This window comes from Amia ocellicauda, chromosome 1 (assembly GCF_036373705.1).
Source record: "Amia ocellicauda isolate fAmiCal2 chromosome 1, fAmiCal2.hap1, whole genome shotgun sequence".
NCBI lineage: Eukaryota > Metazoa > Chordata > Actinopteri > Amiiformes > Amiidae > Amia > Amia ocellicauda.
In genome coordinates, this window is record NC_089850.1 from 53,081,648 (window position 1) to 53,107,951 (window position 26,304).

At 37.2% G+C, this 26,304-nt stretch overlaps 1 protein-coding gene across 2 annotated transcripts; it reads right to left on the reverse strand.

The window, feature by feature from the left end:
* Positions 1–4,939: 4,939 nt before the first annotated feature.
* On the reverse strand, positions 4,940–24,483 carry ttc12 (tetratricopeptide repeat domain 12). Of its 2 annotated transcripts, XM_066708556.1 has the most exons (21): positions 24,317–24,483; positions 21,342–21,520; positions 20,756–20,786; positions 19,277–19,354; positions 18,757–18,878; positions 17,985–18,044; positions 17,441–17,512; positions 15,998–16,058; positions 13,437–13,625; positions 12,018–12,087; positions 11,303–11,391; positions 10,916–11,084; positions 9,973–10,065; positions 9,228–9,291; positions 8,819–8,953; positions 8,393–8,497; positions 7,900–7,968; positions 6,891–6,992; positions 6,537–6,636; positions 5,673–5,898; positions 4,940–5,295 (listed from the first exon to the last, which is right to left on the reverse strand). In XM_066708556.1, the coding sequence occupies exons 1-21, from the start codon at positions 24,369–24,371 to the stop codon at positions 5,226–5,228; spliced, it is 2,139 nt and encodes a 712-aa protein (XP_066564653.1). In that variant the 5' UTR covers positions 24,372–24,483; the 3' UTR covers positions 4,940–5,225. The 2 variants fall into 2 exon arrangements, with proteins under 2 accessions (XP_066564653.1, XP_066564662.1); XM_066708565.1 differs by lacking the exons at positions 20,756–20,786; positions 21,342–21,520; positions 24,317–24,483 and adding an exon at positions 19,986–20,465.
* Between the last annotated feature and the right edge of the window lie 1,821 nt (positions 24,484–26,304).

Consider the following 26,304-nt stretch of genomic DNA (forward strand, 5'->3'; position numbering starts at 1 on the left):
CTCTGAAGAGGGAAGTCATCAAGGTTTAAAATTATAGTCTCGTTTCCTTTTCTGTCAAAGGGCTTGGAAATAAAGACAGTCACTGCTTTTCCTTGAGAACTGCTAGATGTATTTATATATGGGAACGTGTTGATTGTGGCTGGTGATGAAATAGCATCTCTGCCTTGGTGTTTAAATCTAGAACTTGTGGTGGCAAGGAAAGTTCTTAGTTTAGTTGGTATCTGTGTTACTGTAAAATAGTTTCCTGCAAGATTTCCTGAGGATATGCTTTCATGGGGTGTTAGGTTAGTTTTGTTTTGCAATAAGTGGATGGGAGTTTGTGAAAAGCCTGTGTCAGCAGGCAACAGTGATTTGTTGTTTTTTAACTCAGCAAGCATATTCAAAGAGAGTTTTCCTGTTGGTAATGAAACTGCTTGAAAAGATACAGCATGTTTTTTAGTAATGTTTTCTTCAGCACTGAAATCAAACGGGTTGGGGTTATCAAATTCTGACAAACCACTTTTGATAGTTGAAAGTGAATACTGGCTGCCAGATATTCCCTGAAGGAAATTTAATTTAGGCTTTGTGGAAGTAAGGCTGGACCTTGTAGTTGTGGGTGTTATTAATAACATCTTGGGTGTAGACCTGTCTGACATTGTTGATGAAAACAATGATTTTACAGTGTGTGAATTTTTTAAGTTCTCTGTTGAGAGTTGGGGAAAAATATCAACAATTCTCTGAATGGAAGTTGATGCCTGTTCTGCAAATGGGGCCAAAGTAGTGGAAGGCAATTTGGAGGTGGTTGTAGAATTTGTAAAACAGCTAGAACACGGAGAAGCTGGATTATCCTCTTCTTTTCCAGCATTGGTCACTGGCTGTAAATCCATGGCAACTCCAGAGTGCTCATCCAAAGCAGTGTTGTTTAATTTACTTGATTCAGGAGATTTGGTGCTGGAAGTTATGAGTTCAGGTGTTACATTGTTGTTGTTTCTTTCTGCAAGGAGTTGTGTAATACCGACTCCAAGGAAGATATTTTGCAATTCCTGAACATGTTTAACAGGCTCGGAGGAGTGAGTGATGTGAGTAGTGGTCATAAGCTTTGTAGTGAATCCCATGGTAGATTGCAGAAAACTCTGATGTACCCCCTCTCTTTTTCCCCCCGAAGAAACCTTGTCTTTGTTTTGCGTCACCATTGTAAAGATGTGATGGTTTGTGGAAGACACATTCTGTCCAGCTTTAGTTGTCCGCAAATAGAACACTTTTATAGTTTCTTGACTCCTTGAAGGGCTTGTGTTATTTGTTTCAACATGACTGGTCTTGCTGTAACCCGGGGACTGGGATACTTGTGAGAATCTGCCTTGTGTAAGTGGAGATGTTATTAAAGTATTTGTTCTGCTGGGAATTACCAGATGATTGGGAGTCAGAAATTCAAATAGTTCATCATGTGCTTTTTTGGTAACTCTGTTCATTTGCAAAGGGCTCAGTGAAGGGTGCAGTACAACATTTGCAGGAGAGGTTGTTGGTGTCGGTAGAGATTCAGTCTCCTTTGATGGTACCTGGCTTTTACTGGCTGACATGCTATCTTTCTCTTCAGATAATACTGGATTTGTGCCATGCGATATACTAGATGTTGAGGTGACCAGAGAAATGTACCTGCTTTTTGTTGTTAATTCTTTACCACTTGTGCCAGAGCCACGCATCTCTGTGGTTTTAACATTTCTTACAGTTGGGACATCATTTTGTTTTCTTGTTTTGGTTTCACTGGCCATGGACGTTATTGTAAAAGCCTTGAAGGCAGAGCTGAGTTCTTGGTTCTTTGCTGTCATACTTGAAAGTAAATGTCTTTCTTTTGTTGTTCCTTGTGTAGTCTCAGACTGAGTGCTTTTAAAGGAATTGGTTGTATATGTTGAGGACAATTTCATAGCAGGGGTTACTGGGCTTATTGTGAGCATATTATATTTTCCATCTTCAGCAGTGTTTGTGTTTGATTGATTATGCAAGTCTGTAAGAAATTCAATACCCTCAGCAGATTCCTTGGCTTCAGAGTTGTCCTCTTGGTCTATTTCTGATTCATTCAGTAGGGGGGCAATTTCAGATGGTTCCAGGGCGAAAAATCCATTCTTGTTTGTGCTTTGTTTTTTCTGAACTGTTGTCGTTTGTGCTGGATTGCTCAGTAGAGTGAGATTGGAGGCTGCCATCTCAGTAATCTGTGGCTCGGCATGTGTAGATAAAGTGGTTGTAGTAAACCATGTGACTCCAAAAGTGCTACTTCCCGATACTGTTGGAAGCGGAGAGGATTCTTTTGCCTTTCCATTTGATATGTTTTGGGCCTGTGTACGTGTCCCATTCATCCTTGCCTCAAATATATCTAGTTTTGACGAAGGAATTTGCTCTTTATAATTGGAGATCAGTATGAGATTTGGTTGTTTTGATATCGCCGGCCCTGATATATTACCTTCAGCCTGAGTGAGTAAATGGAATCCATGTTTTGAAAGAAGGCTTCCCACTTTTGAAGTAATTACTTGTTCAGTAGTTGTGTTCATGGAGTTTGTCTTATCATGGTTTTGGCTTTTATCTTGTGCTCTAAACAAATCTATCCCAGAGGATGGAGTTAATGCTACAATCTGTAGATCAGAAGTCTTATTCTCAAGCAGTAACCCTGTTTTTTGCGTGGTATCTTGGCCTTTCTTGTTTTGTTGCACATCTGTTTTTATTACTGTGGAGTAAATGCCTCCTGGAGACAAGGTCAGATGGTCTTGAATGTCTTCATTTCCAGCTGCAGCTAGTAAAACTAAAGAAACAAACAATCAAACAGAAAACGTGAAACCGTACATATAGTACACTATTTATTTAAAAGCAACATCATGAAGATTATGCATATCATTTTTCTGTTGCACTCAGAGAGGTTGAATTTTTTTCCAGTGTTTTCAAGGCTTTCATTGTGCAGCATTGTGTGGCGGTTTCTGTTATGATCTTTTACCGATTCATAATGAAGGATAAGCATGGTTTACCCATAAGCATGGTTATAATGTGGAAACCTTGCAGTATGTTGCCTTCCAGGATGTGTAGAACTCTCCTTGCACTTCAGTATAAAACATTATCTTTCTAAACCCAACATGCAATTCAGAGATTACACTCTACCAATGTAGCAAATTATTGTGTATTCTTTGGAGGCATCAACATGCTGAATCTATATTTACTGAATACTAACTATACTCAGTTATAGTTATTTATATCATAGTGTTTTGCTTGTGGCTTATGGTTATGAATATAAATAAATAAATAATATACTGCTTTAAAACAATATATTTAACAGTCTACAGAATGCAATCTGAATTTGACATTGTATATTTAAAATAAAATGTTATTTTGAATATATAGATACAATTCATTTCCAATAACACACTGCTTTGGGTTACATGATTATATTGTGCAATATTTTAAAACTAGAAATGAACCTTACCTGTCATTCCAACTACTGTTACAATGAAATACATCTGATTGTTCATATTGCAGAATCCTTTAGAAGAAGAAGAAGTGAATAATAGGTCAAATGTTTAAATGATGCATCGATCCTGTGCTGCTTGGAGCGATATGACCGTTTGGAAGCAGTGTAAGGTGTGTTTTGTAGGAAGCGTCACATTAGCAGTGAGGGGTTTGTCTTGTACAGTTCCTATTTTATACATGGATTGGATTTCTCTAAGAATAAAGCAAGCTTGAGCCAGAAACCCTAGATGCCAAGGTGAAGTAAATCCAGGGTTGAAAGTTGTATTCAGCATATTCTGATGCTTGCAACAGTTGTTCTTGTTTCCAATGTTTCGATTTTGGGGGATACTGAAATCAAGCTTTTCGTTTTTTTCCTCACTGCCTCGCTTTAAGCAATCCTCAGTTTTATGTTGTGGAACAGAAAAGCACACCGTTCTCCATTAGCAGTGCTCTACTGTAAAGTCTGACAGTGTGCCTCCCCTGTTAATAAGAAGTCAGACACTTGCTGACAGCTCAGTTAAATTGCATTGCTCCAGTGTACAGTTTGGGAGTTTTCACCAGTTTCAAAATTGCTTGTCAGGGAATCCCCGAGAGCCAATCACACACCACACTAAGTGTCTTTGCATCTCTGGAAAATAGTGTACGTTTAATCTAAACTTGGGGACAAAAAAAAAATACATCACATAAGTAAATAAAAATATAGACATATAGAGAGATAAAGATGGACAAATACTGCATACCACAGTTTATTGCTGTTATGAGTCTCTGATCTATCAAGTGTCTATGGTGTGATTTTATGTTGCCTATAAAATAAATATGTGGTCAATAAATTGCAATTGTGCTTACAGAAACACTGTAGGTCTTTATTACTGAACTACCGGGGACCTTTGAGGATTTTAATAGCTTATGATATGTGAATACAACACAATAATGTAAATCAAACTCAGATGCAGAACATGTATGAGTGCATTCGCATCACACAGGATACATGTCCAGTCCCAGGCCAAGCAAGAGATCTTTTGCCTTTATTACAAAAAACACAGAGCTGCTTAATGTATCTTTGATGGAGTATTTAAATGCATCTAAAACTTGTATAGTTTATATCACACTTCGATGCAGTGACTGAATCCAAATATTTACCCCCATCAAAATGTTTGTTTTTCAAACATTAGGCCATAAATGATACCGGATGCCTGTATTTCAACACAAAACAAATAGGCCTACCCTTTTATAAAGCTGACAGTTTGTTAAATGTTGCAGAGGTATTACTTTTACAGAAGCTCCTTAAATATACAGGATTCCTCAAGGTAACAAAACACAAATGAACTGAACAATATAAATGTTTAAATTCTAATCAAAGTGAACAGATTTTTTTTTTATTATTTACTTGTAAGTTTTTTTTAATATATATTCCACAGACTGCCTTAGGTGAAAAGTATGCCTTCTTGCTTACAAAGTACACAAAGCATTGACAGAAGTAGTAATTTATGCAAACAGAGCTGTTTATTGCATAAGTTGAAAGGAAGACGTCACAGACTGAGGCACATTTTGTTTCCTTGGGCGATGGATAATTAGTTACAGTAAAAATCAACATTAAAGCTGACCTACAAGAGAGGGGAAAAATAAGCAAAATACTGAATAACATTTTGAACAACTTCTGAACAGCAGCTTTAACTGTCGAATTCACAGATGTAATAAACACATTTGTATTGAACAAACATCCAGGACAAAATCCTTTCAGAAGACCAACAAACTGGCCTTCATTTAATGTACTTCATGCAGGAATCGAGTATTTCTAAACCGTGCAGTTTTCGTAGCTCGATCAGATGCCTGTTTAAAAATAAGGAAATAAAAAATGGATCAGATATATTTGTTTCGGTTACAAATCTCACTGCCATAGAGCTTTGAGTATATTTCAAGAGTATAGATCAAGTGCATTATGTTAATATGAACACAATTCAGTCTCACTTCACAAACCACTCTTATCAAATACTGAATGACGCAGCTAACACCTGATTGGGCGGATATCTCGGTCAACATCCTCTCTCGACGACACGCCTCAGCTCCTCAATAGAGCCCAAGTAATGATGAATTAGAACAAAACCGAACTTGAATAGACCTATGCACAAATGTTTCTCTGGATGCTGGAGAGGATGTTTTAGAAAGCCAGAGATAACCGTGTTGAGATTTAATGAGTGAAGACATACCCGGGTTCCACTGTGCAGAGTCTGCCGAGGGCGATGGCGGTATTTCGTTGAACTGTGGTCTTGCTGGCATCCCCTCCAGCATGCTTAAGCAAGAGCATGACGATGTCAGAGCCCAGAAGAGAGGAGGCGGTCCCTGGTACCTCCAGGCACTGACCTAGACTGAGAGCCGCATTCCCAACCACCACCTCGTCACCCGTACGCAGCAGTTTAACTAATGTGCAGAGCTCTGTGGAGGGACACGGATACAATGGCATATTAAAAGAGCTGGGTAACTCCTAAAGGGTAAATCCTCAAACTATTTTTCCATAACATTGTACATAACATTTTGTATTGTTAAAAAGCAAGAAATAGATTACTTCAAGTATATGAACTGCTGGCATTATCTCCTCTCATCAGAGGTTTTGGTCCTTAAGTAGTTACACGTGAGCCGAGATCTGTTTTGAACGTTGTAAGACGCGAGTCGTGTCACACAAAACTCAGAGAATGTGAGAACAGTCACATTGAAGGACATTTGAAGGACTTGCGATCAACAACCATCATGCGGGAGTCCAACTTCGAACAATGCTGTCAGAAGGGGCCATGCCAGTTCCGACAAGGGGGAAGGGTGTATTAAAATATGTGGGGAAAATGTATTTACGCTGAAATGGTTTAAATAGAATCAGTTTTAGCAAGTGCCGTAAACCAGGAACGCTGCTAAAGCACCAATTTAAAAGGAATCGCAACAACAAACACTCTCACAACAAACAAAAAGGTTGCTTTCGAAGAACTCTGTCAGTGCAGTGACCGAAAGGGCCGAACATTCGAGGTCAGTAAGGCGCTGTTTTCAATATTACCCGGAGAACGAGGATTCAATTTTCCACTTACTCTTATCCAGCTTCACAAGTTCCTCCCGAGCTTGTATGCTGGCTGTGGTGCAGATCGCCAGGGTCTTGATTGAGAAATGAGTGGTTGTCTGCCCTCCTGCCTGTAATAACACACATATAAGACAGCGTCCGGGCAAAAGACGTTGAACACATGCAATGAAGTGAAAGCAGTTTGAGACGTAATCAGCAATGTATTTTTCTTAATCAATTATTTAACTCCATGAAAACAGCAAATGCTAAAATGCAACAGAATCGGGAAAATATATTTATTTACATTGTCCAAAATTAAATGCTGTCACATCTTGAGAACAGATTCATTGAATCACACTTCCTGAACTTCTGGTGTTTGTCTTACCTTCAGAAATGTGATCATTTTCTTCACAATTCCTTTCTGAACAGCCTCCTCTGTAGCTGCATGAGAGTGTGGGAGGATGTTGCTCAGAAGACCCGTGGTTCTCTAAAGGAAGGGGGGGGAACAACAACAAAACAAATTATATATATATATATATATATATATATATATATATATATATATATATATATATATATAACAACTGAACTCTGAGAGAGCACATACATCAAGTATAGATGGCAGCTTCGTAACAGTGAAACCAGAGCTTTCATTGTTCAGTTTACAAATAGTGATTGGTTGCATGGACATGTTGGAAAATAATAAATATAACTTGTATGCTGATGGATGGTATGGGTAGCATTTTCCATTTCAGTGAATAACAGTAACCTTAGGAATTAATTCAGCCAAACTGTTTTCAGAACAGTGATCCAACAGTTAGCTTTCCACGGTTTATTAACAAGATCACATTGGGATCCCATCAGTGGAAGAATGGTAAGAATTGAGCTTGTGAACTGAAATCACCCTCAGCAAATTTACTGCAACTGATCTGCATTTAGTCTTCAATGGAAATCTTATATGTGATCCTCAAGTATTTTAAGTGTTTTTAATTTTGTTTTTAATTGGTTGACAACTTGAACACCTGCTTGTCCTAATGAGGAAGAAAAGGCAACTGCCACATAAAATGTTCAATGTGCTCATTTAAGTTAACAACTGTAAATATATAGATTTGTGTACCATTAGGGATTTGTTTTTCACTTTAAAAAAAGGGTTAGAAAAAAGTTAGTTACTAAATTGAATTTGATTTTAGTTTTATATAGGTCTTTGTGTGTGTAGGGTGTTTCATATAGGCCATTGTGTGTGTAGGGCGCGCAAATGTTAAAATAACAGAACTACACTTACAATCACTAGACAAAATTAATTCAGTAGACCAAAATAAATTAATAATAAACCAAGACATTTTAAATATTATTACTGAATTATAAACACAACACATTTCTGCAATTCTACTCACAGTAATAATCCCTCCGTCAGAACTGTTTAGCTGTTTTAAACATCTGGCTGTGATGATAATGGCTTTTTCCTGAAATTCAGAAATGAAGCAAACGTTGGTACATTTTCTCAGTTAAGATCTAGGAATATATATATATATATATATATATTAACAGTACAACCAAGCATTTTAGGAAAACCTACAATATATAGAATATATTTTTTCCAGTTGTATTTTCAGAATGTTTCAAACCAATTATTGGTCACAATAACTTATGCAATGCTATTGGATTAGTTTACCTCTTCCTGATGAGGCATAAACAAATAACCAAATGGTACCAATCACACAAAAAATTAAAAAATATTGCTCTTACACAGTGAGCATTGATCTGAATGGTGTGGGAATATAATCTGCACTTGCTGACAGAAGAATTGTGTGTTATGTAAAGTATACAGTGACTGAGTGTAGAATGCATTGATTCACAGGCAGCTCAATATATTAAAACAAATGTTACCTCAATTGCTAGCGTGTGGTCCTTGGAGATGTTTATCATGAATCCCAACAAAGCACACAAAACATCCTGGGCCTCAGAGGATTGATCAGAGACAGCGCAGGCATCCTGAAGTCAACAAAACCGGAAACACGACGAAGCGTCACAATGCAATTTGTGTTCTTCCCGAGTACTTTTACAGGTGACACCCTTTACTGTATGTTATTTATTCAATGTATTGCACAGTAGTGCTTATAATTACACAGTTTGATCTTACTGATGAATACATATACCAAAATTAGTTTTTTTGCTTCTGCAAGTATTTGTGAGTTGACGCCTTTGCAAAAGAATGTAATTTAAGCCATTCACGAGCTCTTTCTCATAACATTTACAGCTATACATTCATGCAGTCTTTTTTCATGCAATTAAAAAAAACAGCATATTTATGACCATAGCGGTGAGAAAGGCTTCCCAGCATTCCTGGCAACTGGCTGTCTTTTTTCGAATGATGTCATCTCCTGTCATGCTGGCCATCATTGAAATGCATGGAGGAAGCACAGTCAGGTCCACAGAGGGCATATTGTTCTGCAGGCAGTTAAAAATAAGAAAGGTGGCCTCAAGCATCATATCACTTTTATGTTTTTCTTATCAGACTTGTTTTAATTAAGGAAAACTTAATACGTGATTAAATGAGAGCAGTACACCCAGCTGACTATCAACCAGAAAAAGACAAATTAACATTGCAGTAAGAAAGCGAAGATAAGGGAGGCTTAGAAACTAAGTGAGGAAACGGAAGATACTACGTAAAGTTTAAAATTGGTGCTAACAACCAAAAGACAAAATAATAATGAAAAAATACCAGAAGACTTGTGAAAGGAGGCAGAAACGTTGTGGTGAAGTTGCCTTGGAAATGAACTCTAAACCTAAAATATAAAAGAGAAGAGGCAGTGTTAAATACATTTGTATAATTTGTTTGATGGTAAAAGTGAAATATGAATTATACATTTTTAAACTAAGCTCAAAAAGGAAACCGATTGCAAGCATCAAAATGCATAACGCACAATCATGTATGCAGAGTCCAACAGTGGCCATATCTCCCCAGCGTACACATCTGTTTGAGCCGAGATCATTGTAGACTAAATGCACTATCCATTAGCTGGATTTGATGGATGTCACATCTAATGTAACATAAAAGAAAAATACCCTGATGAAAAATCTTAGTTGAGTACAAAATATATAGTCTGTCTTCACTAATCATATGGAAGAGATTCGTTTTATTTTGCCCCCGGGCTGGTTTATAGCCTGCTGAGGATCCCTTACAAGTCAAGCCTGCTGACAGAAGTAGGGTTTAGGTTTAAATCCCTTCACACTTAACGTAAACAAACGAAGGGCTGCTCAGAGCTGCCCAGCTTGCACGGCCCACTGGGAAAGATGTCTGAATCCAGGCAGTGGCTAAACTACTAAAGCGTGCATCAATCATTTTAGACAGACAGAGAATAAGGACATTTCCCCTCCTTTTTAAAGTAAATGAATTAATTTAAAAGCAAAAACAGTACAGAGCTGCTGAAATTCTCAGAAAACACGATAAAAATACAACAACTTACTTTTGTTCACCAGCGAAGCGATCCAAAATACCTACAGCAGTTTTGGCAGTGATGTCTTTATTATTTATGAACTTCAGCAGGTTTTCCACTAATCTACAATTGACAAGATAAAACCAATATATATTTAAAAAGTCTCCCCCCCATACAGAAATGTAGAATTAATTCACCTGATGCTATATGATCAAACACTATTAAAAATTTACTAAAGGGAGGCACAGGATATATACTTGCGCACTATAAGCAAAAGTAATGTCTTGATTTTCAGTTCTTGAGAAACATCTGCAATATTTTAACGCATGAACTAAACTGTGAACATTGCTTCCCATCCTCTTCTGCAGCTATATTAAATTATAAATGAACCTTCATAAAAAATCCTAAACATCCCTCTGGGAGCACTTTACTAATTTGGCCTGCTCCTGCAGTCTGAACATAACCGGCACTGTCATTTATTTTTTATCTAATGTTCTTGATTAAAAGTAAATGGCAGTAAACATTTTCCACATGAATTTCACTTCACTAAAAAGTGAAATAATTGACTGTTAAAAGAGTACACTGGCAAGAAAGTGAATTATACATCGACATTAAAAAAGTTTACTGTCAATTTCTCCCGGGTATATCATTTAATCTCACATTAATTTGATGCTCTTGCATACACTTTATGCAGGTTTCTAATAAATAAATGCAAATACCAAAATATGAAAAAATACATGCTGATTTTCCAAAGTAGTGAACTTTACTATAGCAATAGGTGAACAAATTACTGCTAATGTTATTTTCTGGACCTGTACCACCAAAACAATTAGCACCTTAACCTTTGTGTATCACTAAATTATTTATCTACCACTATCCAGTACATATAATACAATACAATAATCTGGTGACACTATTCTAGTAATATTACAGAATGAGAATTCAAGCATAAAAACAAAAATATTGGCCTTACTTGTCCAGATCCAGGATTTGAAGGACCAGACTCCTGCCATATTGGGTCTGTGAGTAAATGCAAAGTACACGTATGCATGTCATCTGTATCCCAGGTGTTTCTGATGCTAATAAGTTGACAAAATTCTCACTGATGCCAGAAGAGTGTATCAATATTTTTTGGTTTTCCTCTGCAAAATAATAATAAATATCAATGTGTGACACATAACATACATCTGCAGAGAAAAAAAACTGTCAGACATGTTGTATGGGATACATTACATCTAAAAACTGTGTTCAAGCATGTTTAGTTACAGATATGGCATTATCCTTTTATAATAACTAATTCCAACAGTGACTTAATTGTAAACAGCGCACCTATCACAATACTTTCAAGATGCTTGCTTACCATTCCCCTCACAAATCACCTTCCAGAGATTGAGTACAGAAATGCACAAGTCATCATTAAATCGGTCTGGTTGTTTCAGTGAAAGACTCCTGGGGGCAGAGCGGGGGGGGTAGAGAAATACCGTTATAAGTTTTGTGATATTTCATTGAAAATATATTGCTTCATGAAAACATAAATAAATAATAATAAAAGGATGAAATCATTGTAAAGTGTAGCTGTATTTGTGCAAAAGTATCTAAAAAGTATCTTTGTAAACCTGAAAATGTGTTTTGTAAATCAAGCATATTGCATTAAGAATATAAGTATGATGCCAGTGGGTGAAATTAATTGAAAAACATCATACTTCATATGCTTTTTCATTGAGATTAGTTTATTTTATGTATATTTATGTATGCACTCTGAGTCTCTGATGTTGTGTTACGATAATTCATGAGTGACTGTATGGCCAAAGAACAGGAGTAACAAGTGACAGTGTTCAAGAACAAAGAATACAAAAAGCACACTCCCTTGAGAGCATAATGTATGTGACTAAAGTACACCAAGATAAATGAAAGCCAATCAGTTTCACTACAAAGTACCAAACAAAGCGTTTCCTTACAAATAAACTTTGAAAAACAGCATGTTATTGACTAGTTGTGTGTTGTCCATTCTTTCCAGTAACGGTCAGGATCAGACTTATCTAGGATGGCGGTGATCTTCTTTCGAGTCTCCTTACCTTCTTACAATGGGATTGCTGTTGATGATACTGAAGCCATTGTGTATTCGGAATAATGTCTGCTCAGTGCCTGTAATAAATAGAAGATAATGTCAGAAACAGCGAGGCAGTTTTGTAAATTGTTTGGAAGGTATGTCATCACTGAGGACACTCGATGAGTTTCAGAAACTGGATACATAAAGTCAAGGTCGAAAGAGCATGACAACAAGAAAAAGAAAAAGGAAAAAAGTGTGCGTTTGTGCGTTTCTTCTAAGTAAATGAGATAACGTGAATATAGGTAAAGTTCCTTCCACGCTTGTCTAAAGTCTGGAAACATATTTGCTGTGTCTTTATCACATCAAACTGGAGAATAAGACATACAGACACCTTGACTACATATGAAAAGCAAAAGGGAAACAAATAAGACATTTACACTTTCTTCTACTCACTATTATACGTATTTACATCTGCATTACATGAAGCTCATCTGCCACAGATTTCTACCCAGATATTTCAATACACTCTATAAGTTTAAGTAAAACCAGTCTTTGTCTCAGGCAGGTATGAATAATATTTGAAGCCAAGATTTGTGCAGTGTTCCCAATCTATTTAATAACTAAACATTTGTCTGCTGCACTTTGGGAGACCCTTCTTGAGGTCTGCTGTACAGTGTCTCCATGGATTTATACATCAGGTGTTGGAGCTACTATGCAACACCGATGATGGCCCTTTCATTTCTCCTTGCTGCTTACTCTTTCTTGACTGCTTTCACTACTGCAGGGCTCTAACGCTGGCTGAATTTACCCCAGTGTGGCCTGAGCTTGAACCCTCTCTGAGATCTGTGCAGCCTGCTGCTTAATGGGCTCTGACACTGCCGGGCTCCGAGGAGATCGGGGACGTGCTCAGGGAAGCCTCGGTCTATTGTTCTAGCATGAGACACAGAGGCAGGCAGTGGGCAGTGCTCAAACCTACACTCAGACCCCTGAACAAAGGGCGTGGGGGGGGGGGAAATGGAATAAACAACAACAACAGAAAGGTCACACTGGTTCATGCTAAATTATTATTGTTGTTGTTTTTCAGCAGAGAAGATGGCGAAACATTAAATTAAATGGAAATTGATTGAAATACTGTGGGACAATATGACGGGATAGTGTGGTCTTACATGATAGCATGTCAACACTGGTGTTCATCAGGGCATTACTGAACACTTACAACATGGTGCCATGAAAAATCTGTGCAGGTGTGAAAATTTTACGATCGTCGATCTTCTCGGAAATGCAGGCAACATCATCTGGTTCTCTGTGACATTGTGGCACAGAAAGTGGTAACTAACACAATGAGATGCCTTTCTGTCATCGTGCCTTGATCTGAGTGAATATGTAGTGCTTTCATTTCTATTATCTAGTGGGTGCACAGACAAATATTGCCGCCTGAACTTACCGTCTTTAATTGCTTCTGACAGCAGGCAAATGCCCCCTGTGTAGTACAGGCTGATCTGCTCTGGCTTGCCCAGTTTATGCAGCAGTTCCAGCACCGAGGTGGCATTCTCCTTGCCTTGTTCAAACTCCGCCCGTGCTTTCTGTTCCTGAAGGGCTTTCTTTTCTTCTAAATCAACTTGGTTCAAATACTCTTAGATGAGAAGAGAAATTGAAATGCCAAAAAGAACAACATAAAGCAGTGAAGGTGATGAGAATAAAGAATGATCTTAAGACATGTTGGATGAGACGAGCAGATGACCCTCACACCACCTTGCCTAATTTCTGCTCTGCTTCAAATTAACCTGACTGAAAGGAATCCAGTGTCACAAAGCAGCTCCTCCAGCAATACCTGTTGCTTTCAATTTCCTTCAGTACAAGCTGAATACAGGATACAGCACCAAGATACCCACAAATGTCAAGAGTGACATCACGTGTCAGGCAAAATAATAATGAAGCGGTCATGTCACCTTTTCAGTCTGTTCGTTACCTATTCCATCTTTCATAAAATTCTAATTTATTAAAAATCCCCACCTGATTTTTTTTTATTTTCTACAGTGAACAGAAAATACTAGTTTTCCAATTGTATTGTTATTTATGAAAGCAGAGGGAATTTATTATTAAAAATAGCAATCATCACCGTATGGAAAATTAATTAGATTTCCCTTTACACATACAGCACATATATGCTCACATGCCTGAACATACAGTGTGGACAGATGCTGCCGGCTCCTCTCAATACTCCTCAGTCTTTAGTTCTGAGCCAAAGAGCTCAGCTCTTCTGGGTTTCTATGTCCCCACTGTAATAACCTCCTCACAGAAATATTAGAAATGGAGCTTTTGATGCTTGATACTCCCCTGATGTGCCTTGAAATGAAAGTAGGGGAAATTAGCAGGAGTCCTTTGATTACCCGTGTGCAGTTACACTTGTACATATTGTACTTCACACAGGGAGCTCCTGCATAGCCCTGCCAAGACACAAATGACTGCTGTGCATGCACGCACACACACACACACACACACACACACTCACTTACACATTTAAATATGTCACAGCCCTGTATAACTCATTCATTTCCACAAATTTTTAAAAAGTTTAGGTTTTGAAGTTTTGAATTTTATTTCTCCCCAGATATCACCATGGCTTGATAAATCAAGGACAGTACTGATTGATTATGGATATTATCTGAAGAAAAACACGTTGTCAAAAACCTGTCCATAATAGTCCATAATACTCTGCCTTACTGTCAAATCTGCACATTGTTTTGTTTTGAATTTATTTCTGTCTTCTGAATAACAAGCAGCTGCAAGTAAACAACTGCAGAATTAAACCTGTACTTCTTAAATCCTTTGAGCCACATACCCTGAAATGTAATCCTACTTGAATATCCATCAATGTCTGCATATCGAGAAGAATGCACCAGCTTTACAGTGGGAGCCTGTTCAAAGTATAAATGATCTTTAATTTAAAAAGAAGCCTAAGTTATGAAAAACAAATATATTGTGCTGGGAAAATCTGCTCCCAAAGGGATACATCTAGTAATGGTTACATGAAATCCCACATACAGCATTACCTCTCTTCAAAACAATACTTTGACTATTATTTATTTATTTGATATATAAAATGTTAACGTCTGTTTTGGAAATAAGCAATTAACAGGATTACATTTACCTTTACTAAAAGAGAAAAGACATTACGTTATTTGTCATTTAGCAGACGCACTTATCCAGGGCAACTTACATTTGTACCCATTTACTGGAGCAATCTAAGTGAAGTACCTTGCTCAAGGGTACAACAGCCCCACCCAGGATTTGCACCCACAACCTTTCAGTTATGACTCTATAGCCCTAACCATTACTCCACAGACGATGCCAATAAAATACAATTGATTGTGGAAAATAAAAAAAATACCATTATTCACATTTGGTGGAGAAACGGCAGGCAAGCTACCATTCTCTGACTATGAATCAGTTGCTGGTTGGATTTTGGTTTATGTGGTGAGATCTGAGGTTTTACCGTCTGTGGCTGTCGACTCTAAAAATAAAACAGCACCTTTTCAGATCACCCCCTTAGAAATCCAATGGAAGACCAACCGTACATCTGTCTTACAATTCAGTTAATTACTTCCCACATGTTAATACTGCCTACCCCCAACATGGTGCTACCTTGACTACAGATAAGGTTGAAGTTAATTAGTATTGTCAGTAATTGAAGTACATATTTTGTTTTTCTATCTGGTCTTATTATTTTCTTTCTGGTCCCTATTACTCTTATTATTTCTTTCAAACGGAGTAAAACTAAACATATATCAAAACGTTTTAAAGAAATAATAAGAATAATAGGGCCCAGAAAGAATATAATAAGACCAGAAAGAAAAACAAAATATGTACTTCAATTACTGACAATACTAATTAACTTCAATTAAGTAATTAGGTCCCCATGTGGAATAAAAAAAAAAAAAAAAAAAACCTGTGTGCTTGAATTGTGTAACCCTGTTTTAAAGACCTGATTTAAATAGCTCTTACCGTGCACTATGTTTTCCCTTTTTGGCTCGATGTCCAGTATCCTATGATAACAATTTCGAGCCTGAAAATGAGATACATAAACATAACCAGGTGATTGTATTAACAGACAGAAAATGGCACAGCATTCTTGGACAGAGAGAGGTTTACTTGGGGTAAGGTGGTTTGGATGCAAAGGTTGAAAGAGTTGTTTGGTCACCTGCAGCTTGAACAAATGTTTGTTCAAAATTGTATGCCTGAGCTACATGTTTGCACAGGTTTGATTTTAATCATGAACAGGGTGGCACAATCATACAAGAAAACAGGTCGTCACAATCTGGAACAAACTCCCCAGCAATGTGGTTGAAGCTGGAAATTTGGGAACATTCAAAAATAGACTGGATCGGATCCTTGATCACTTCGTTATTAATGGACACCAAACAAGCACAATGGGTCGTATGGCCTCCTCTTGTTTGTAAACTTTCTTAAGAAATGTTTTGAATGTGAGGTATTCGGCTTTTTGTGATTATCATCTGGGTTTTATTGGTCTCGGATGTTTCTCGGATGTTAATGGCGATTTTAACTGTAAGAGTCCTGCAATTACAAAACTGACACAATGATACAGAAGCAATTGTAGCAGCACATCTGTGATAACAAACAAACAAAAAAGTTTAATCTCCTTATTGTGAGTTAATGTGCAGTACTCAAGGATGCCAAATTCAATACATACTCCATCTTTTCAGCAACAGCACACGTTATAGTAAAATTATAAAATGATTGCCTTTATTTCCACCATAGGGATAAAGTGCTAGGGGGAATGCAATCTGGAAACTTTTTTTCCTCTCTCTCTTTTTTAAATTTAAAAATTAAATTAGTTTTACATTTAATATCTTCTCTGGGTGGAAATAAATACTTCTGCTGCAGTGAATGAACTCAGAGGCATAGATTTGGCAGAACTGCAACTGGGAAGATTAACAGAATATGTGAAGTGTGCAAGCAAGATCATTAACAGTATTTGTAAGAAAAATCCTGCTACTCTGCAATAGTTTTCAAAGGGTCAATCATATTTACCACTATTTCCTTAAAGTAAGAAGAACACAAAATATTATCATCATGTTTTAAAGAAACCACCAGTTCCACTGATTAAATTATGTAATTAAAGGATTATATGAGTTAATTATATAACAATATCACTGCTGCATTTAAATGGAAATGCAAATGTTAAGTACTCCAGCTGATTACACGATTAAGAAATTAAATCTAAACTGTGAGGTTTTTCTGTGTGGTCAATTATCCACAGGCTCTGTGTTGTCATTCTTTTAAAAGTTCAGAAATATATACTGCTTTCTATGACACAGAAAAGATTTCAGATTTAGGGTCTTTGATTAGCTTTGCTTTGGAAGAGTGGTTTTAAAGGTTTCTGAAAAATTCTGTTTTTACAACTTAATGGTGTTTTAACATTCTTACCTCCTTGTAATTGTGCAGTGCCAGGTGAGCCCGTCCCATGTGAATGTACGCCTTTATGCATTTCTCATTGCACTTCAGCCAGAAAAATACAGGATAAGGTAGATCAGGGAGCTGAACATTTCTGTGAAATCAGCGTTTTATTTATCAAAATAACGAGTAGCACACCGAAGCAAGAAAACACACAGTGCCTGTGAAGTGAAAATTAGGCTGTGTGTGAAGTACCTTAAGCCTAAAGCACATGACCACTTTGCCTTCAACTGGATTGTACACTATTTTCTACTGCAATTGACCTGACACAGTATTGAAAGGACTTTTTTCCTTTTCATTTTCACTTCCACATTTTTCATGGTACATAGTGTGCATCGGTGACAAAAGAAAACAACACATAATTCGTAACTTCTAAGATTAATATAATATTACCAGGCTTTTTGTTTTTCCCCCAGAAATATTAAATGTATTTCAGACATGTTCTGTTACCAATCAGTATCTTCACCCTTATGCGCAGTTTAATGTATAAATGTTAATTGGTATACTGGAGACATACCCTTAGTGCCCAGTCACAGTCACCGATAGCCTCTTGATATTTCATCAGCTTAATATAGGCCTACAAGAAAAGGAATACTTGCATAAGTATTAATCATCAATAATGTGTCTCTTGACAAAGCAGGACCCAACACATCAGCCGAGTAACACCAGCCACTTGTGTAGTTCTCCCAAATCATCTCTGTCTCTGTTACGATCTCTCTATCTACAGATCAAGTGACCAAAGTATCTAGCGAAGGATCAGTTACTCTATATGTATCCCTGAAAAAGAAATCAAAATCTATGGAGTTGCAAATGAAAGGTTACACACCCCTTGTAATGTAATTGATATGTAGGTATATATAAAAGAACAATATTTATCAACTAAATGAAATACTTAATAACACTATAATAGCATATTGTAAGTGAACTGTTGTATAAAGGGAGTGAAATCTGCTCTGACTGATGACAACACGGAAGCAGGGGTTTCTGAGACTTAGCTGTCATAGGTTAATATAAATATTTTCCTGTGCAGGCTTGAATTGCCTTTATAAAACTCCAAACACAAGGGAGACAGAATTACAGCTGGCAATGTATTTACCAAGGTATGGATTTTAAGTAATTTAATATTGAACAGCATTTCAGTTTAATCTTTGCTGTGCTGCTGCCAAAATGCACAACGTGAAGTTGCAGATGTTAAGTCCCTTTGACCTGCCTCTCATTTGTGGTTGTGAAAGAATGGCTGAGAAAAATGAGTGGAGCAACAGAGATTTGTCAGTGTAAATTAAACACACCTGTGCCCTGTTGGTGTAGAGGACCTGCATGTCACGCACTTTCTCGAGCCCTTCACTGTACCGTAGAACGGCCGTCTCATAGTCACCTTTTGCAAATGCCTCATTCCCCATTTCTTTGAGGGCTGGAGAAAGAAATATACTGTAATCCGCCATTACTGGATAATCAAAAATAAATAAATCTGTGTAGATAGCTTTAAATGTATCAACACTTGCATTCCCAGAATATACAGCTGAGAGCTAGTTTGTTACATATTATATACAACATTTAAACCTAATGCTATAGTTAAACCACCTAAAATATGAATTTATCAAAAACATACTTTATGCTAGCAACAAAGGTATTCACTGTGAAGCTGCTAAAGGTTACAAATATGCAATATATTGATTGTGATCTTTTCAGAAACCGAAAGCTGCACAATGCAATTACAGGTTCCAAACAATGGCAGGTTTAGAATGTCATTGATGTCGTCTCATACGCTGTACAGTTATGGAGGGAAAATGTATTTATCGATGTACACACCATTTGCTAATTTCTCATTTTCCTTTCTCCTCTTCCTTCTGTCTTCCGCATCCTTTTCTAAAATCTTCATGAAATTTTCTAAAAATACAGGGAAATCGTTTAAAGGCCGTTTCATGTGTAGTTTGAGTAGGCAGAATTCATTCCAAGATAACCTGAAAACAAACTAAAATAATGCAATTTTGCTTCAATTGGTGGCAAACTATACAAATTGCAAATGCACTACAGCTGAACTCCAATTGTATTCAAGTCCACTTTGACTGGTCCCTTCACACCAGAATTTGTTTGAAGTTTGTATACAAACTACTCAGGATATAGCATGAATTTTTTAGCCATATATCACAGTCTTTGAAAATGGCAGTGCCTGTATTCCACCCTTCAGGGTATATTTGTACATGCTTAATTTGATGTAACCATTTTAGTTCAAATAAACACATTGATTACAGAGAATTATATAAAAAATGTGTGTTTAATACCTGTGTAGTTTACTGGGGATATATTTTGTGACAACCACAATGCATAAGCATGGAGGAGTGGGTATATTTCAGGCTTACATCCCCATACTAGAGAAAAATGTGGATCTTTACAGTTTCATGCAATGTGCATATTTAATTAATAATTATTTGGAATTGTTACATTTAATATATTTGCCACATTGGCACAGTATAGTTTTATTTACATTTTATTAAGCATCACAATGTATGATTATTACCTCTCGCTGCATTGGAATTATTGAGGAGTGTTTCCTGGTGAAATCCCTGCAAGACCCTGTGAAATCGATCTCAATTGTTTTCACACTGCGCCACCTTGAGGGGGAGCTTGGTCTGCATTCTGGTGCGAAACTAATTTTTTTGTACAGATTACACTTGTCCATATGAAACGAATTAAGCATGAAAGTGGACTTTGATGCAAATTAACTTGTCCAAGTAAAGTAGGTGCGAAAAGCCTTTGAAAGGCAATCTATTCTGCCCCTGCAAAATCCCCTGGCTGTACAGCACAACCAATTTCTGCGAGTGGTCATCTGAGACATGCAACATTAGTAGTGCTGTCATGTGTGTTTCCTGCCTGACCAATTTTAAACCAATTTGCTTTCAGGGCTGATAACAAGCTATGATTTATAACCAATGAGGCTTTCTGTAGAGTATACTGTCAGCGGCCAGCAAGGATGCAAAGAGTAAACGAGGGTAAACTATCTCACATTCAAATTCATAGATATGACTTATGTCACGGTCACTGCAATTCGGCATGCTGGCAAGTAGTGGTCTAAAAAGAATAAAAGCTATTTTAGTTCAATTCACTGACAATTAATTTGAAATAAGAATGTTACAAGAGTCGCGTATGTAAATAAATACACGCGGCTGTACACAAAATTTGCATAATTTGTCTGATAGTTGTAGTGTTTATCATAAGGTCTAAGTTACAGATCAGGTTTATGTGTGAGGCAATGTTGATTAGATATGTAAAATAATGTTTCAATGATACCTGTGCTAATCTCGGAGTCATTCTGTCTTCCCTGAAAAAGAAAAGAAGAAAAAGGCAAATGTAAGAGTTTGGTGAAAACTATAAATCCACATTTTAAAGAAATGACATATGATTGCTTGTTTTAAAGTCTTGTGAAAATTTGTTCTGTCTTCAATAATAGTTTCTAATTTCCCAAGATGCTCTTTATTATGATACTTACATGTTTTTTGCACATACAAATATTATAACTGAATAACTGCTGAATAACTAAGCCCAGAAAGCCGTAGCTTAGCTTACTCGAAAATTGAGAGCACTGGCTTAGGTGACCCAGCATTAGTAGAGCCTGTACTGTGGAGAAGAGAGAAAAGGATACTCCATAATTAAATCATATAATTTAATCTAAGATGGGATCTTATGTAGATATGTACAGCTCTGTATAACAGCCTGTTGCCACAGTCAAATATCCATAATGATCTAGTGAGGTTATTGTAGATATTGCATGTTGTACAGAAAGGTCAGATGGCCTATATTAGACTATATATTTCAGATAATTGTCAGTAATAAAGGCTGCATTAAGGCTGCTGGGACATCATTTCTGGATTCTCACTTGAGGGCCTGTCACAGCCTGTGGTGGATTGGTGTTAATCACTGTCCGGTTGAGTCTGGTGTTGCACGATTCATCGCTTTCCTCATTCTCCTTCAAACAACAGATGAGTTGGTCTGCTTTTTCAGAAGCCTTCTTTTGACACTCAGGGTCAGAAGAGTTCAGCTCTTTAACCAGCTCACCTTTTAGAAGAAAAACAAACCATTAGAGACAGAGCATTTGTTTTGTTTTTTTAGCTTTTAAATGTTTGTGTGTGTGTGTGTGTGTGTGTGTGTGTGTGTGTGTGTGTCAGCAGCAGTACAAGAATTATCTTATAATACATTAATTTCTATTTACTTCTGAAAAGTTGTGTATGCCAAAAAAGATTTGCCACTTTCTGATGTACTGTAATTCCTATTCTCTTCATAAAACTCTTTATATATTTTAACATTATTATTTAAATTATGTGATTCCATGAAATACACACATACAAGTTATTCTACTGAGATATTCCCTAATTTGGTGTTTTGATGATGGTGGTGGAGAGCGCTGTCTAACACGTTCAATTGGGTTGAGATCTGGTGACTGTGAAGGCCATAGCATAAGATTCACATCATTTTCATACTCATCAAACCATTCAGTGACCCTCGTGCCCTGTGGACGGGGGCATTGTCATCCTGGAAGAGGCCACTCCCAAAAGGATAGAAATGTTTCACCATATGATAAAGGTGATCACTCAGAATAACTTTGTAATGATTTGTAGTGACCCTTCCCTCTAAGGGGACAAGTGGACCCAAACCATGCCAGGAAAATACCCCCCACAGCATAACCCCTCACTATAGGGGTCAAACAGTCAGGCCTGTATCGTTCTCTTGATGTCTCCACACATGCACTTGTCGAGAACACTTTGTATCATGCAGTACACCTCTTTGGAGACATCTGCATTTGTCAAGTTTTTCCTTTAATTTGTCACCCGTCTGTGTATATATATATATACACATACATACATTTTTCTTGCATTACACTATGTTCAATTATATTATATTTCTAAGAAGACTTTTGTCCACAGTTGCTCAGTTGGACAATGTTTATATCCACTCACACAAACTGCAAACATTGTTTTATTAATTAATACATTATTGCACATAATATAAATCGTTAATATTAACCCTCCTGTTATGTTGCAGGTCAAATTGACCCATTTCAAAGTTTAAAAATACATTAAAAATATTTTTAATAATTTTTGGAGCATGAAACCTTTTCTGCTGGGCTTAATTAGTGAAATGAACATGTAAATGGAAAACGACTAATTTAAATGTGTTTGCAACCCCCCGTGGATTTTTATATTACACACAGACTGTTGGGGTCAATTTGACCCAGCAGTGAGAATGGAGCCTACAAAGGGTAAAAATATCAAATTCAGACCAAAATTGATTTGTTTTCTTTCCAAATATGAGACACAATGTGATTGCCTAATGCCTCCCAACCCCAACCCCACACACACACACGCAGAGAATTTGTTCCTGGTCCCCAACTACAACCCTTCCTGCACTTTCTGTGAGAAAAAACAGAGAAGTATCAAATATCATTCTACCTAAGCCAGGAACCTTTTATTTTGCACGGGAAAACTCTGCCCACACTCAGGGAGGATGGGCAACAAATATAAAAGGGTCCTTGGATTAAGTCCTATGAACAGTATGCATCTGTACTCTCTCAGAGGTTGAAAAGATGAGCAATATGAGCAGAATAATGACGGTCCAGGATGCTCTGGAACACATCCTTGATCAAGATAGTGAAGTAGAGGAGGAAGTGTCTGAAATTGATGACGATCTTGAGATCAATTCTGATCATGATGATAAATTGTCAGATGATGAGGGTATTGTCCCACAGCCATCAACTCCAAGAGAGACATTCATATCAAAAAATGGCCAAATAGAATGGTCCTCATCCCCGAACATGCATCGGGAACAATATCAGCTGCAAACATAATAAAGGCAGTGCCAGGGCCCACTAGAATGCCAGTGACTCCTGTCACAGATATAAAGTGTGATTTTGAGCTGCTCATTCCTGATTCATTTAAAAAAATTGTTCTAGAAATTACTAATTTAGAAGGGAGGCGTATTTTGGGGCAGGAGTGTTGAGAACTGGACAAAACCCATTTATCTTGGCTGGGGTTTATAAGTCCAAAGACGAATCGACAGCCAGCCTGTGGGATGCAGAGACAGGCAGGGCCATATTCCGAGCCACCATGTCTTTGGAGACCTTTCATATTTTCTCAAGGGTCATCGGGTTTGATAATCGGGAGACAAGAGCTGGCAGAAAGGAGAGAGATAAGCTGGCAGCTATTAGGACAGTGTGGACAAGTGGGTAGAGCGGCTGCCACTACTGTACAACCAGGTCCTAATGTCACCGTGGATGAAAGGCTGGTGGCATTCACAGGTTGCTGCCCCTTTAGGCAATACATGCCTTCAAAGCCATGTCCAAGTCAAAATAAAATAAGAATAAATAAAACAAATGTGTTGAATGTCTAGTTTTTGCCAATATACAGAAAAAAACTGTTTGAAAATGTTTTTTTAATGAAAAACGAGTGACTTATCATAAGTAAACCATGATCTGTAAGGGATGAAAACTTGATTACACTAAATATTGATTACATTTAAATTAATTGAGCTAAAGATAATGTATACGGAGAAAAATATTGTTTTTATCTACTTTCGGATGGTTAAACATGCACCGGGTCAATTTGACCCGGGAACATTATTGCTGTTCCTAACAGTTGAACATGACAGGAGGGTGAAGTATTTTGTAGTTATTTCGCTGCATACATCTGAAGCTACTAAGTAATTTAGAATAAAACATAGGTCCTAAATTAAGAGTAAATCCAACTCCAAATACAAACACACATCTTCAAAATATTCAGCAAGATCCTAAAATGCTTTAACGACTATGAAATCATTTAACGAAGCATGTAGGAGAGGGAGAAGGCGATATACACGTACTTATCTCATCAACATTCTTCAGAAACCTTTCAAGATCTTGTTTTTCATTTTCCATACTGTTTCCAGAGTGTGATCAAGTGTTCTCAAATATAAAACTACACAGCTAAAGACAGTAATTTTAAAAAGCTTGAAAATGACCGGATTTACGTTCTGTGCACACTTGCATGAAAAAGCAAGAATTACCCGTCAGCCAATCGCACACCAGCAGGAAGTATCTCTCAGCCAATCGCACACCAGCAGGAAGTATCTCTCAGCCAATCGCACACCAGCAGGAAGTATCTCTCAGCCAATCGCACACTTGGCTGTAGCCAGAACCCCATGTAGCCATGGAAACGAGTAAATAAATAGTTTGGCCTGCAAAGCACTGAGGGGATGAGCGTCAGAAACACTCAACTGCCGGAGATATGTGACGAGAAAACCTGTGTTTCTCAAATATAGTCAGTATTAAATACATGCATTTAGTCCAATTCATATAAGCCTAGACAAAGCACATGTAACTCTTACTGTTTTTGTAAAATTGCAGTCTGATGTAACTACAGAATGTCTTCACTGCACACCTGTGTTGCTCTTAATTGTATGTTTGGCTGTAAATGCACTGTACAACACCCAGGGGATGTACCAATACAGTTGCACTGTGCCCTGTCCTCTCCAAAACCACTGCACTTGTAAATTAGTTATATGACTATTAGTATCTCTCTCTCTCTCTCTCTCTCTCTCTCTCTCTCTCTCTCTCTCTCTCAGGGTTGGGGAATAAAAAGACAATAAGTTAAATTCCCCAATAAATGTTTTTGAAAGAAATACAACAATGCCCCGTGCAGATAATTAGTTTTGTGTATGTAATTGTATTGGATGTACAAAAATATGAGGCTACTGTTTTATCAAGAAAAGAAAAAAAGTGAATAAAAATAAGTCCATAAATAACCATTCTAGGTCTCAGATTTGAAGATATAAGATATATAAAGTGTTTTTCCAAATGTGGTTGATCACACTGAAAAGAAAGTAGATTGATATCATAATGTGTGGCTATGGTATTGAATCATTACTTTATTGTAGATGTAATCATTTTAAACACATCCACGATTTTACCAATTGACATCATTAGCATCCTAATGTCAGAAAGAGAGGTTCTGCTTCATAAAAATGACTCCTCTGAGCAGGTGCATTGACGATAAATGGACCCCTTAATCTGAAATTGTGTCATACACTTGCAACTCTATAGATATATCTGAAATAATAATAATAGCACAGGTACAGACCATGCCGATATGTAAAACAAAAAGCTTTCCAAAAGTACCAAGTAGATTTAATTTAGAGCAAGCCCAGAGCACATGTTTGTGAAAGGTGAAGCCATTCAAAATGAAAGCTTTAACACGTGAAAATGGACTACAACATAGTTTGTTTTTTTCTTTGCAGACACCCTTACAGCTACCATCAATGAAATATAGCAGCACAGCATGGTAGAGATGCATTATAACAATCAATCCAATAGACTCTAAATGTTAAACAAGATTGGCATACTGGAAGTCAAATAGTGTCTCTAAAACTAGCACAAGGCCCTAGCGCCGTAATTCAAACCAGAAGAACTATGTCTATGAGTCTATGGGACTACCCTATGAATGGTCTTTGTTGCAGCTACTCCTAATACATTTATTTTCATTTACCCTACATGTCTTTTTCTGAATTATTTGGCTCTTTGTCATTTATTGGTAAAAGTATAATCAGTTAAGAAAGTGTGGGGAAGTGCTATGAGCAGTGCAAACACTGAATATGGTCAGGTGACTGAAACCTTTACACTGCACACCGTGGCTGTTGACAACGTCTGTTGGACTTTGCTTTAAAAGATACAATAGTTACTTTATTTCAGATAATTTTTTTCAGTAAACAAACATAGCACAGGTTATTACTCTTATTACTTTTCAATCTCATTTATCTGTGGACAACCCCCCCAAACACACACGTTTCGTTTTGTTCAACAATTCAGATTTTAT

Bases quoted from the DNA above. Each gene is read 5' to 3' on its own strand.
- ttc12 (XM_066708556.1), bottom strand. From the start codon at position 24,371: ATGGAAAATGAAAAACAAGATCTTGAAAGGTTTCTGAAGAATGTTGAT. The intron at 18,879-19,276 runs GTGTGTACATCG...TTCTTTCTCCAG, and splicing joins AAATGAGAAATTAGCAAATG to CCCTCAAAGAAATGGGGAAT. The intron at 8,954-9,227 runs GTATTTTTTCAT...AACTGCCTGCAG, and splicing joins CTCCTTTCACAAGTCTTCTG to AACAATATGCCCTCTGTGGA.